General features: G+C 30.6%; 1 protein-coding gene across 1 annotated transcript; it reads left to right on the top strand.

The window, feature by feature from the left end:
- The first annotated feature begins 6,799 nt into the window (after positions 1–6,799).
- LOC106752421 (vesicle-associated membrane protein 722) lies at positions 6,800–12,392 on the top strand. The gene is made up of 5 exons (XM_014634103.2): positions 6,800–7,186; positions 10,278–10,419; positions 10,526–10,646; positions 10,725–10,787; positions 12,078–12,392. Exons 1-5 carry the CDS (start codon positions 6,994–6,996, stop codon positions 12,225–12,227), a joined length of 669 nt encoding a protein of 222 aa, XP_014489589.1. The 5' UTR covers positions 6,800–6,993; the 3' UTR covers positions 12,228–12,392.
- Positions 12,393–13,529: the final 1,137 nt, after the last annotated feature.

Genomic DNA, 13,529 nt, shown 5'->3' with positions numbered 1-13,529 from the left:
ACCATACTGCTCATTCAGGTCACGAAGAAATTGCAATGCTCGGTCTTCATGTTTCCTTTGTGAGATTGTTGAAAGCATTTTCAGGAACATTGGACGTCATAGGTGCATGTTGGATCAGGACGGAAATTTTCTAACTCTTCCATATGATGCGCAATTTAGTGTAAATTACTGACGATGGATGTTCCTTGCTTCAGGTAAAAGGCATCTCTTTGCAACTCGGAGATGCGCAGCAAATCTCCCTAGAAGAATCTTGATTTGAGATCTTTCCAAACCACTTGGCGTCTTCCATCCAAAGAATGTTGTGCCTGATTTCTGGTGACACCGAGTGGACCAACCAAGAAACTACCATGTTGTTGCATCTTTTCCAGGCATTGTGAGAGGGATCTCTACGGGGTGGTTCTGCGACAGTTCCATCGATGAACTGAGATTTGTTCTTAGTGCTCAATGCAGTCACCATGGATTTGCTCCATGCGTGATGATTGATTGAATCAAGAAGGGGCGAGACCAAGGAGGTGGTTGGGCTCTCACTGGGATGAAGATACAAAAAGCTTGAAGGTTGATTATGTTCATCAACCATGGCGAAAGAGTAAAATAAAGAAGAAAGATCCTCAAGAAAGCAAAAGAAAAAGAAGAAACCGAAGTATGATGCGTGGAGCAGAGCTCTTTCAAAGAGAGAGCTCTGATACCATGATAGAGATACTCCAAATGTGATCATTACAGAACCCTCATACCTAGACATATGAACAGAAGTATTAAGATGACTCATCGAAACAAATGTCAGAGAAGAAGAATAAAAAGCGAAACTTGTAATTGTGTATTATTGAGAAGAATGTACATATATAAGAATTGTTACAATTAGAATATGAGCTAAAACCTATATATATATATATATATATATATATATATATATATATATATATATATATATATATATATATATATATATATATATATATATAAATACATGCATACATATATGTACATACATAAATACATACATACATCTATGTACGTACAATACATACATATATGTACGTACATACATACATATATGTGCGTACATATATGTACATACATACAAACATGTCAATACCCAATTTTGTCCGGGTAGTGAAAAGGTGTTTTTATTGTTTTCCTTTTATTTTTATTTTACTTTATTGTTTTATTGTATTTTAATGTATTTAGATTTTTGCTTTTAATTCAATTTCTATTTTATTTCTTATATTCATTTTGTTTTAATAGAGTTAATTAATTAAAATAATTGAAAAATTAAAAATAAAATTAAAAATAAAATAAAATTGAAATAAAAAAAATAATAAGAAAATAAAAAAAAAACGTGGAGGAGGTGGTGTGTGTTTGTTGGGCGTGTCGGAGGGGGCAGACAAGATTGGTTAGAAAGGATTTTTTTATTTTTTGGGATTCGAGAGGGAGGGGGCAAAAAAAATGGTTAGAGGATTTTTGGAAAGAGAGAGAGCATCAGAAGGGTTTTAGAGGGTGAAGTTGAACAGAAAAGGGGGAGCGGATCAACCAGGCAGAGGAAGAACTGATCAGAGGAGTCATTCGGATTGTGGCTGCCACCGGCGACACCAAAGGATAGGCCAGAACTCCGAGAGGTAAATTTTGTTCACTTGTTTCTGTGATGAAGGTTTCCATACTATACTGCATTTTTCATCTTTTTAAGCTTAATGTTGCTCCGTTGAATATGGAAGTGTGGTGAATGTTGTGCTTTTGTTCTCCATCATCGCCCAATATTTTAGTTCTCTGTCATACTTTGTCTACCCTCCGACATCCAAAGCCATCAAATGACCTTTATATCTCATTCGGCCATTAACATTCCCATGATTGTCCTGCTTCTAATATTTGCTTATAGTTTTTATTGAGCACAAAAATAGAATAGACAAAAGCAAATTCAAACAATCCCTCAACCCCTTATACCCATCACACCTACACCAACAACACCACCTCTGTCTCGGTCCAGCTCATTTTACAGTCATTTGACCCTGAAAATTGGAAAACATGAAGAGCACCCCAATCAGGACCTATTCAAACCCACAAGTGTTGGTGATTGTATCCTTCGCTGCAATGGGTAGAAAAGCCTTGCTCTCGGAGTCGCATCGAATTGGAGGAAAGGACTACCTATCCTCACGGTTGTAACCGGTCATCAAGGACGGCGGCGGTGGTGATCTGCCCTGTTGGTGGTGGCCGCGGGGATGAGTTGCAGGAGTGAGAACGTTTCGTTCTCGCTTGCGGAGACGAACTTGGAGCAGGGTCATGGTGTTGCAATCAGACGTTGTCCTGGTGATGTTTGTCGTCACCGGCGAGGCTGTTGATGGTGATAATAGAGGGTAGTTGTGACTCCGGTGGCATGAAAGCTGACCGGAGCGGATTGCACGCGTAAGGGTTTTTATGGCGCGATGGTGCATTGGTTTTGTTGATCGGAATGGTGGTCGTCGATGACGTTTTTGGTAGTGACCTGCGTCTCTGATAGTACCTCCGATGGCCAGTTACAGTGGCTGAGATGGTGATGGTGAGATTCGGCGATGATGGTGTTCACGGGAGAAGAAAAAGATCGAAGTTGGGGTGTTTGGTTCGAATGAAGTCATCTCTCAAGGTTTGGGGGGTAGGGAAACCCTAAGAAGTTTCTAAAATTGGGTTGAGGCCCATTTTGTCGTTTAGTTTTTTTATTTCATGTTTTTTTTATTATTCTATTTTTTTTGTTTATTCCCACTGCCCCTGTTTTTTTTGTTTTTCGTCATTTTTGGGCCCATATCAGGCCGAATAAAACCTCTCCCATTCGCAACCCCCATTTCCTTTCTGCCACCCTTCCTTCTATTGGGCTTAGGCCCAGTCTGGTCAAACAAGAATTTTCATTCTTATGCAGCTTGTATTTTCATTTTATCAATCCTTTTCCATTTGGACCGAAGCCCAATCCGTTATCTTTCATTTTCACCTCTCTTTATAATTAGGGTTTAGACCCGATATATTACTAGAAACAAAATAGGTTGGTTAATATTTATACTTTCCTTTTATTCTAATTATTTTATCACATTAATTTTATTTTAAATGTTTTATATAAAAAATAAAATTAGCATTTAAAAATAAATAAAAAATATTTTGAAAAGGTTTAAGCACACGTGCGACCGCTTGCGTAGGCCTTGTGCTGAAAATCTTTTCCTTCTCTTTTACAAAAATCAAATAAAAAATATTTTGAAAAGGTTTAAGCACACGTGCGACCGCTCGCGTAGGCCTTGTGCTGAAAATCTTTTCCTTCTCTTTTACAAAAATCAAATAAAAAATATTTTGAAAAGGTTTAAGCACACGTGCGACCGCTCGCGTAAACCTTGTGCTGAAAATCTTTTCCTTCTCTTTTACAAAAATCAAATAAAAAATATTTTGAAAAGGTTTAAGCACACGTGCGACCGCTCGCGTAAACCTTGTGCTGAAAATCTTTTCCTTCTCTTTTACAAAAATCAAATAAAAATATTTTGAAAAGGTTTAAGCACACGTGCGACCGCTCGCGTAGGCCTTGTGCTAAAAATCTTTTCCTTCTCTTTTACAAAAATCAAATAAAAAATATTTTGAAAAGGTTTAAGCACACGTGCGACCGCTCGCGTAGGCCTTGTGCTGAAAATCTTTTCCTTCTCTTTTACAAAAATCAAATAAAAATATTTTGAAAAGGTTTAAGCACACGTGCGACCGCTCGCGTAGGCCTTGTGCTAAAAATTTTTCCTTCTCCTTTATAAAAAATCAATAAAAATATTTTGAAAAGATTTAAGCACACGTGCGACCGTTCGCGTAGGCCTTGTGCTAGAAAACCTTTTCCTTCTTTATTAAAAATACCAAAATATTTCCAAACCACATGTAATCTTTCTAAAATAACTACGTAACCCTGATTTCTCATTTTGAATGAGAATACGTAGGAGCAAGGTCAATCCTTGTCGGGCCCAAAAAACCAAAAAAAATATTTTTGTTTCTTTATTTTGTTACTCTTGGGATAGTTAAACATTTTGTAAACCACATTTTTATTCGTGCATTTAATTAAAGGTATTGCCTTTAGGCAGGCGTTGTAGGGTGCTAACACCTTCCCTACACGTAACCGACTTCCGAACCCATCTCTGGTTTTCACAGATCTTGTCTTATCTTTTTATGGTTTTTTCCATAGTTTTCCAGAATAAACTATGTTGGCGACTCCAAAAACTTTTCTCGTCCTTTTTCTCTTTGCATCGTCGTCCCGTCGCTATTCCGGTTGCGACACACACACACACACACACACACACACACATATATATATATATATATATATATATATATATATATATATAGAGAGAGAGAGAGAGAGAGAGAGAGAGAGAGAGAGAGGAAAGGAGAATAACAGAAAGTAATAAGCAATTGAACAGTGAAGCAGTGGCAGTTAGGATTGAGATTAGATAGCTGAGTGGTGGAAGGTGGAACTGGGTAGTGGAAGGCAGAATCGAGCGATGGTAAGCGAAACCGAGTAATGGAAGATGAAACCGAGCGATGGAAGGCGAAATTGAATAGTGGAAGGCGGAACCGAGCAGTGGAAAGCGGAACCAAGTGGTGGAAGGCAGGAAGAGGCCAAGCGCTGAGGGAAAAAAAGAAGGAAACCAAACGGTTGAAGGCGGTGAGACTACCGAATGATGGAAGCACAAGGCCAAGCGATAGAAGTTAAGATTTTGAGTTCTGACACATTAATAAACATAAAATAAATAAAAATACATTGTTATCTTAATAAATCTTATAAAACAAAAGCAACACGTTTATTAAAAATGGAAGAATTGAAACAATGTGTTGAATTTGCATACTTGAACCACTATTAGTCCTAATAGTGATAGAATCATTGTAAGAAATTTTATTAGAAAAATTGGTGGAGTCATTGCTTATGTGATGGGTTGCTTCACTGTTAGGATTTTCAGAATAAACAAGGAATAATCGCATGAGTTCATGGATTTTTCCTAGATATCAATAGATCCATAAATGATTTTTTATTCGAAACCGATTAAAAAACAAGGGAAAGTATACTTTCAAATTCTCTCTATATATAAAGAAATAAATAGAGATAAATGATAAAGGTTCGTCCCATCTCTGAAAATTTTCAATGAGGTGTTAGGAAATGGTTGAAATAGTTGAATAGAAGGATCCACAAGGAGTCAGTCATGATGAAAGGCGTTTCAAGGATGAATGAAACAATCAGCAATCTGTGTTACAAAACTATACATTATTACCAGAGGGATTTGAATCAATGTCGTAGCAATGCTAATAATATATAACAATATGATTAACTTTGCCACAAATTTGACATTGTGGTTGTTGATTGGAAGAGAAAGAATTGAACGTAGAATTGTTAGGTCTATTAATATATTTAGATGAAGGAAAACGTGAAGATTTATTAAACTGAATTTTATTTGAAGAAGTAAGATTTATAGTTGAATAAATGGCTATTCAATTTAATAATATTTATGTTCTCTTCATTTCTTATATTTAACACCTCTATAAATGTTTATTATTTATAAATATATTTTGAATTATTATCTTGAACATAATTATTAAAATAATTTTTATAATATCACTTCATATTTTTGTTTTTCGAGAATTTCGATTAAACACTTATCTAATACGTATGATAAACTAAATCAATTTGATGTGAATTCTTTACCGATTGACTAACAAACCATTATTTTATGATCTAAATTAAATTGTGTTATAATGTGTAAGATTTTACGATCAAGACAAAATTAATGTATAATTCTACTGGTAATTGTGTGTGGTAATTATCTTAATAAAGAGCTAATTATAACTCATGAGTATGAATGAATCAATATAAACGTGTTCTTTTTTATTACTTATTTACTAAATGGTAACCTAATATTTTGCTAAAAGACTTTAACAAGTGTATTCAAACCTCCATTATAAAGCTAATTGTTCCAATAGTACTTTTATCCAAATAAAATATCTATACTAATCAAAACTTTATGAAATTATTCGTGACTTGTAAAATAATACATACATCCATCAACATAACATCACAAGATTATAAATGCGTATTCAGTTTAATAATATTTATGTTCTCTTAATTTCTCATACTTAACACTTTTATAAATGTTTATTACTTGAAAATATATTTTGAATTTCAAACAAATACATTTACAATTTTGAAATTTAATCAGAATTGATCAATAATAATTTTTTAAGTTAAAATGTAAATAGTAAATGTTAAAATAATAAATTATCACATTCCTGTTTTAAATTTAAATAAATTTTATATTTATAATATAACAACTCTTTTAAATTTTGTCTCACCGCAGATTACCATTTTCTTAAAGCATTTTTATTTAATTTATATAATTTATTTTAAAAAACAATCACTGTTCATTTTATAATATCACTTTATGTTATCATTTAAGTAAACAATCTAAATAGATATTTATTTACTAAAAAATAATTTTAATCTATTATTTATATTAACAATTACATTTTTTTTATTAATCGCATTATTATTATTATTATTCTTTTTTTTCTATTTTTTCCTTTTTCAAAAGAAAATTGAAAAAAGCAGATCCAGCTCCAAAAACTGCATTATAACCATTTTTTTTTATTTGGACAAACTTATTTCAGATTGAATTTCTAAAGTGCATTGTAAAAGGGTCTAACGTGGTAAATAAAGTTTACCAAGTCCAGTTTCGAATATTTTTTTAAAAGGTGTATTCTAGAAAGAAAAGAAAAAAAAAAATCTTAAGTTTACGTGTTTACCATATAATAATATTATTGATATTAGAATTGGTTGTTCGTCCGAGAACGGAAGGAAAGAGTCTCGTGTTGCGCCTCCTTCTCTCTGACGTTTCCTTCTCCGTTTCCCAAATTTTGAAAAGCCCACACACGCTTTTGCTCCCTCACTTTAAAGTCCTTCTACGATCCACCAATATTCAACTTTTTCTCTTCCGAGCTGTTAATTTGTTTCTTTCAGTGATTGATCTCATGACGGGGCAGCAATCCCTGATATACAGCTTCGTGGCTCGGGGCACGGTGATTCTGGCGGAGCACACCGACTTCAATGGAAACTTCACGGAGGTAGCTTTCGACTGCCTTCGCAGGCTCCCTGCTTCCAATTCCAAATTCACCTATAACGCCGACGGTCATACCTTCAACTACTTCAACGATAATGGATTCAGTAATATCTCTTCTTCCGTAGCTTCTATTGTTTCCATTCCACCAAGATTTTTTCATTTTTCTGTTATATCATTTTTCGATTCACAATTTTAACTACTTTTTTTAATTTCTTTCCATGCATATAACCTAAACAGTTTCAATGAAATGAATTTGAGTTTAATTTCCACTAAATTTGTAAATTAATTAGCATATATCACCTTAAGTATAATTTTAGACACAACGTCGTTAGAATATGGTGATAAAGTTAGTTTCCAAAAGCTGGATTTTACCTTTTAATTAATAATAAAATTAAAAAACTTATGTTTTTAAGATAAACTATTTTATTATGTAATTATAATTTTTTCTAATAAATAATTAAACTTTTTATTACATTGTTTATTGTTTCTATTGGTTTTCTAAATATTTGACATGTTTTTTTTCTATTTAGATAAGTTATTATATTTCAATTAATTTATCTAATAAATATTAATTAAATTTCATTTTTATTTAATTTTATAAATTTAATTTTTTATTTTTTAATTTAAAGTTTTATTTATTACACTGAGTTCCTTTTACAATTTTTATCTAATATAATTATGTAACGAAGTATTAATTATTTGAATTTTTAAAATTAGATATTAGATATATTTTAAAAAAATATTAAAAATTATGTAATCATTAATATAATAATTAATTTTGGTATGAAATTAAAAATAAATAATAATAGATAAAAAAATATAAATAAAAGATGTATTAAAATATAATAGATGATAATAGAAAGATCTTTAATAAAATAATTTCTAATTTATAAACTGGATAAACTAAAACATTCTAAAATAAACTATTTTGAAGTACCTTATAAAACACAATTGTATTTATCAAACTAATTTATGAGCTAATCATCTAACACATACTTCACTAATCTTACTAAATACACTTTTAACAATGATATAAAAATTATATAAATTGAATGTATTTAAACTAATTTTTTTAAAAAAATCAATTTATTATAATTATTCTTCTTCGTTTATTATATGATCCCTCTCAACACAAAACAAAAGTCGTGTGCTATCAATGTAAAAAGTATCATAGCATTAACAGCCAAAATTAATTTCATTCATAAAATTTATTATAATTATTATAGAAATTAATAAATGTATCATATGTAAAATCTATAACTAAATAATGACATAAAAATCGTAATTATGTCTACGTTTTAATTTTAATTACTTTTTTTTTGAGAAAATTTTGTATGAATTGAAAATATATAATAATTTTATTATATTTTGTAACAATTATCTTATAAAACATATTAATATTAATTATAGAATTTTTCCAATGACAAACACTAAACTTTCAATTCTTATTGTTGATCTTAGAAGTTGTATTCGGTACAGGTGTGATATTGTACCGGTTGTTTGTTTTTATTTTTGGCTTAATACCGTTCCTAGTTTGGGGGAATTTGTCCAATATGATTCTACTTTTTTTTTTATAACAATTGATCCCACCTTTTGAAAAAACTGTTCAATTGAGTCCTTTTTGTTCATAGTGGTCTCATATTCAAGTTTAAATTATTTATTATAATCCTTATTGTATACGATGATGACATGATTTTTAACATAACAAAATGTCAAGACTGTTAAAATAACATATGGATAGGTGAATGCATGAAAGAACTTATTTACATCGTAACGAACACCGTTAGAAAATTGACGTCATAACAAAAAAGGAGTCAATTGAACAGTTTTTTCAAAAAAGTGAAATCAATTGTTACTAAAAAAAGGTAGGACCATATTGAACAAAACTTCCCAAACTAGAAACCTATTAAGCCTTTATTTTTTATTTTTTCTGTCTGCCGATACTTTGAATTGAAACGGTCTTAAGGAACATTCTGTTTTCCACATTTTCATATTGGTTGACTCGTCTTCATTTGTGTTGTATCATACGGACTTTTTAAAATTTAATTTAGAAGTATAGTACTTTTTATTTTTCTAAAGGTTTGATTATTATTAGAGTTTTTGTCACTACAGTATCAATAAAAAAATAACAACACACTTTTCGCTAACGTTTTACTATTAAATAAATTTTGTAAGACTTTTACAAAATTTGGGAATCTCGCTTTTTATTTAATGATTTTTTTTTATTTTCTATTTTGTAATAAATATTAACCCTTTATTAAATACAATAGAGTATATATGTATTACTAATATTTAAAGAATGATTAAAAAAGTCTTTCATATTTTATATTTATTTATATAAAATTAATTCAATCATGCCTGAGACAATTTATGTAACAAAATTATATTTGATTTTTAGGTGAATTAAAAGGTAAAATATATTGTTGATATAGTAGGCTTAAAAACAGGTAACTTGATTTAATTAAAAAGTAATATATATTATTTAGTTGAAAAATTAAATAAACTATATATAGCGACATTCAAACTAATTGAACCATTCTTTATCACTAGACTTTACATCGCCGTGCCCCACCCAGATATATAGTAGTTTTAGATTGCTGGTTGTAAAACCTAATTCAATATTCATCACTTGTTCGTCTTAATGTATTTGAATTGATGTTAAGTTATTATAAATATATGAATAACATATTACCTATTGTAATTTTTACGATAATGTTTAGCTTCATGTTAAAGAATTGATTTAATCTCTAGAGTTAATTTTGAATTGAAATAATTTGAAGCAGCTTTTATACTGAATTAATAATTTTATGCTAAATTTCAGGATTTTTACTTTAAAATAAACAAATAACATTAATCATATCTGAATTTAATTTATAAAAAATTAACATCATTTCTATTTAAAAATTTTAGACTATAAATTTACAATTTTTCATTTTTATATAATTTTTTTACCTTTTTAAATTTATTTAATGTAAAATTTAGACTCGGTTAAATTTCTAATCCTTAAAATTAATAATATTTCAGTTTAAGATTTATTGGAAATGAAATCATGTATATCAGTTGTGGTTTGCTTACTAGCTTTATTTTAGTAGAATATGGTTAACCTCTACTGAAATTTATGTTTGTAATTTGTACATATGTTTCCTTGTGAATTAAGGCAGAAGTAGTTGGACTGACATGATCTATTATTTTTAGCTTACTGTGTTGTGGCAGTGGAATCCGTTGGTCGCCAACTTGCAATGGCATTTCTTGAACGCATAAAGGATGATTTTAGCAAGAGATATGGTGGAGGAAAAGCTGCAACAGCCACTTCTAAAAGCTTAAACAAAGAATTCGGGTACTTAATATTATGTTTACCTTGTTGTGTAAAGCAAATGGGCCCTCTAAGTGTTTGATGAAATGTGCTAATAAATAAAGCCTTTAATTGTTGTGTGGGGTTTTAGACCCAAGTTGAAGGAACATATGCAGTATTGTGTGGAACACCCAGAAGAGGTTAGCAAACTAGCGAAAGTGAAAGCTCAGGTTTCTGAAGTCCAACAAGCTATGCGGGCAAACATTGATCAGGTATATATATAAATGTAGTGTTAAATTATTGGACCTTATTTCACATGATATTTTGCCAATCATTGTATTATGTCTTAGGTTCTTGATCGTCAAGTGAAAATTGATGTTTTGGTGGGCCAAACTGAGGATCTTCGGGATCAGGTACTTTTACATCTTCACGCAATTTAAATAAATGTGTATTTCGTTTTATGTTATCTCATCTTAAGTCGAATTATAAATAAACATAATGTTATTTGATTGACACATAATTTGTGTTTTTTAAACTAAGTTAAGTTTCCAATAAAAATATTACAATCATGATTAGAAAAAATAAATCTTTTTAATATTCTTTTATCACGCTATTATGGATTGAAAATTTATTGAAAGTCGTGTTATTTTTTTTTTATTTCACTCTCATATTAGCAGCTAATGTATTAACAGTTAGCAAAAAGTAACATATTATAATTCCTATAATAAGTTTAAAATTGTGGATTAAAAAACTTATGATTCTAGTTACATGTTTTATTTTTGTAAAAGAATTAATATAATAAGTTTAAAATTGATTTCAAATTAAAACAACTTTGAATAACTTTTGCTTTGAATTTGAAATTTTAAACGAAACTTATAATGTTTACTTACTTTTAGAATAAAATCGCTTAATTATAAGTTAACTCACTTCAAAAACAGATTTTGTAGAAATCAAATTTAATAACATTAACTCAAACTCACCAAGTCTATGAAAAATTGAACTGATCTGATTTTAGATCAAGCAGGCTCACTTAACCTATATGTTTGGTTGAATAACGTCTAGAAAAAACTTGAAATGGAACATCACTAGTAAAAGGTACACTTTACATTTAACTTAACCATAATCAATATCTAAAATGAGATTTAAATTTACTTATTTATCTTTTGATCAATATGAAATTTCCAAAAGTTATTTATGATAAAGATGTTATTTGGTATTTTTAAATATAAAAGAACTTAAAATATTTTTAAATATTAAATTTAAAGATAGATGTTGGTTAAAGAGGATTATTCAGCAATTTTCTTTAGTTTATAAGCACTTTCTTCAAATTTAGAGTAGGATAATCACATTAAAATAATATTTTTATTTACAAAACATTTTCCACTTAAATGTCGGTTCACTAAATGAAGGGTTCAGTTGGCCTAATGTATCCAAAGTGAATGAATAACTGTATAGCATGGTCACTGTGGCATGAAAGTATCACAAAACTAGCATAGATGACTATTTGTTATTTCAATAGATTCTTGTACCAAAATGTACTTGTCAAGGAAAATTAAAAGTAGTTGAAGTCATTTTCACTTATTTTCATCTAAATTGACCAAACCAGTTCTTCGATATGTCACATGCCAGTATCATGGATCAAAAGTTGTCATATTCGCATGTGTGGGGTGTAATTGATTTGTGAATTTTGTATGGTTTTGCAGGCCAGTGATTTCAGGGGAGTCGGAAACCAGTTAAGGAGAAAAATGTGGTATCAGAACATGAAGATAAAGCTGATAGTACTCGCCATCATTATTGCCATCATTCTCATAATTGTTCTTTCAGTGTGTGATGGGTTCAATTGTGGTGGATGATACTTACCACTCACCTAGAATTGTTATAACTCTGCCACTTTTTGTAGTTTATAATATACTTGCATGGTATGATATCAACATTATATAAAATTTGTTAATTTGATTGGTATAATAAGGTATCATGCGGGGTGTGATGGAACATTATTAGTAAGATAAACAAAGGAAATTGACCATTTTTAATTTATTAATTCTTCTTATAAAATATATATATAATATCACTTTTAATCACTACAAGAAATATTAGATTTATATACAGAAATTTATATACGGATTTAAATTCGTATATAATGAAGATATTATATACGGAATTTATGTACGAATGTAAAAAAATGTTATATACGGATATTATATATGGATTTTTATATACGTATTTTTCGTATATAAATTCCGTATATAAGATTGGCGCGTGGTGGCGGGAAAGTTACCCAAGGATAGTTTCGTATATAAGTCGTATAATCTGTATGTAAGTAGAACCAAGTTTTATCCACGGGCATTATATACGGATGTGGGAAATAATTATTTTAAAAAAATGTATTTCTGATTAAGTGGAAGGTGGATCTCATTTCTGAACCTCGAGCTTTCCTCTCTTTCTCAAACCTTATTTCTGGAGTTTCTTCTCTCTCGAACCATCTCTCGAACCATCTCTCGAACCATCTTGCATTCTCTTTCGAACCATCTTTGGTCTCAGTTCACTGTGAGTTATCTTTGGTGTGGGTATTGGTCTCTGAAGCCCTCTTTGGTTCTTCCTCGTCTCTCCCTCGAATTGGGACCTTCATCAATCGTAACCTAATGTGGTTGTTGGGTGCGGTACCGTAGTTGGAGTTGAGTAGCTTAATCTGGTAAGTAAACCTAATCTAATTCTTAGTAAATTTGGTTCTTCTTTGGCCATTCTTGTCATCAAGTGATTGTTGTCATCAATCATAGGCATTGCCCTTCACCATCTGGAACCATAATCTTCATTCGTCGTGGTGTTCCCGTCGTGGTGCCGTTGTCGCTTTGTGGTAATCGTGTTCTCTGTCAACGCCGCCGTGATCTTCCAGTTGCAAAGGAACCTTAGGACTACTGTTCTCGCACCTTGGTTTTGGGCCACTGTCATTCAGTCTCAGTGAGTCTGTGGTAAGTCCAAAATGTTCTTCCTTTAATATATATCTTTATTCGTTCGGTGTGTAGTGGTTTAATGTTGTGGTGCTTCACAGAGAAGAAGTTCGATTGTCTATGGTCTTTTTAGTGTTCGATGTTGTAGATTTGGTGAATTGGTGATTATTGTGGTAAGTAAATTTTGTTCATTCCTAAGTAATTTAA

Source organism: Vigna radiata, unplaced genomic scaffold (assembly GCF_000741045.1).
Source record: "Vigna radiata var. radiata cultivar VC1973A unplaced genomic scaffold, Vradiata_ver6 scaffold_324, whole genome shotgun sequence".
In the NCBI taxonomy this organism is placed as follows: Eukaryota; Viridiplantae; Streptophyta; class Magnoliopsida; order Fabales; family Fabaceae; genus Vigna; species Vigna radiata.
The sequence above is the reverse complement of the archived record's forward strand: the minus strand, read 5'-3'. Positions and strand labels throughout refer to the sequence as shown.

Coding starts and splice junctions, on each gene's coding strand:
- LOC106752421 (XM_014634103.2), top strand. CDS start 6,994: ATGACGGGGCAGCAATCCCTGATATACAGCTTCGTGGCTCGGGGCACG. Junction 10,420..10,525: donor AGCTTAAACAAAGAATTCGG/GTACTTAATATT, acceptor GTGGGGTTTTAG/ACCCAAGTTGAAGGAACATA. Junction 10,788..12,077: donor CTGAGGATCTTCGGGATCAG/GTACTTTTACAT, acceptor ATGGTTTTGCAG/GCCAGTGATTTCAGGGGAGT.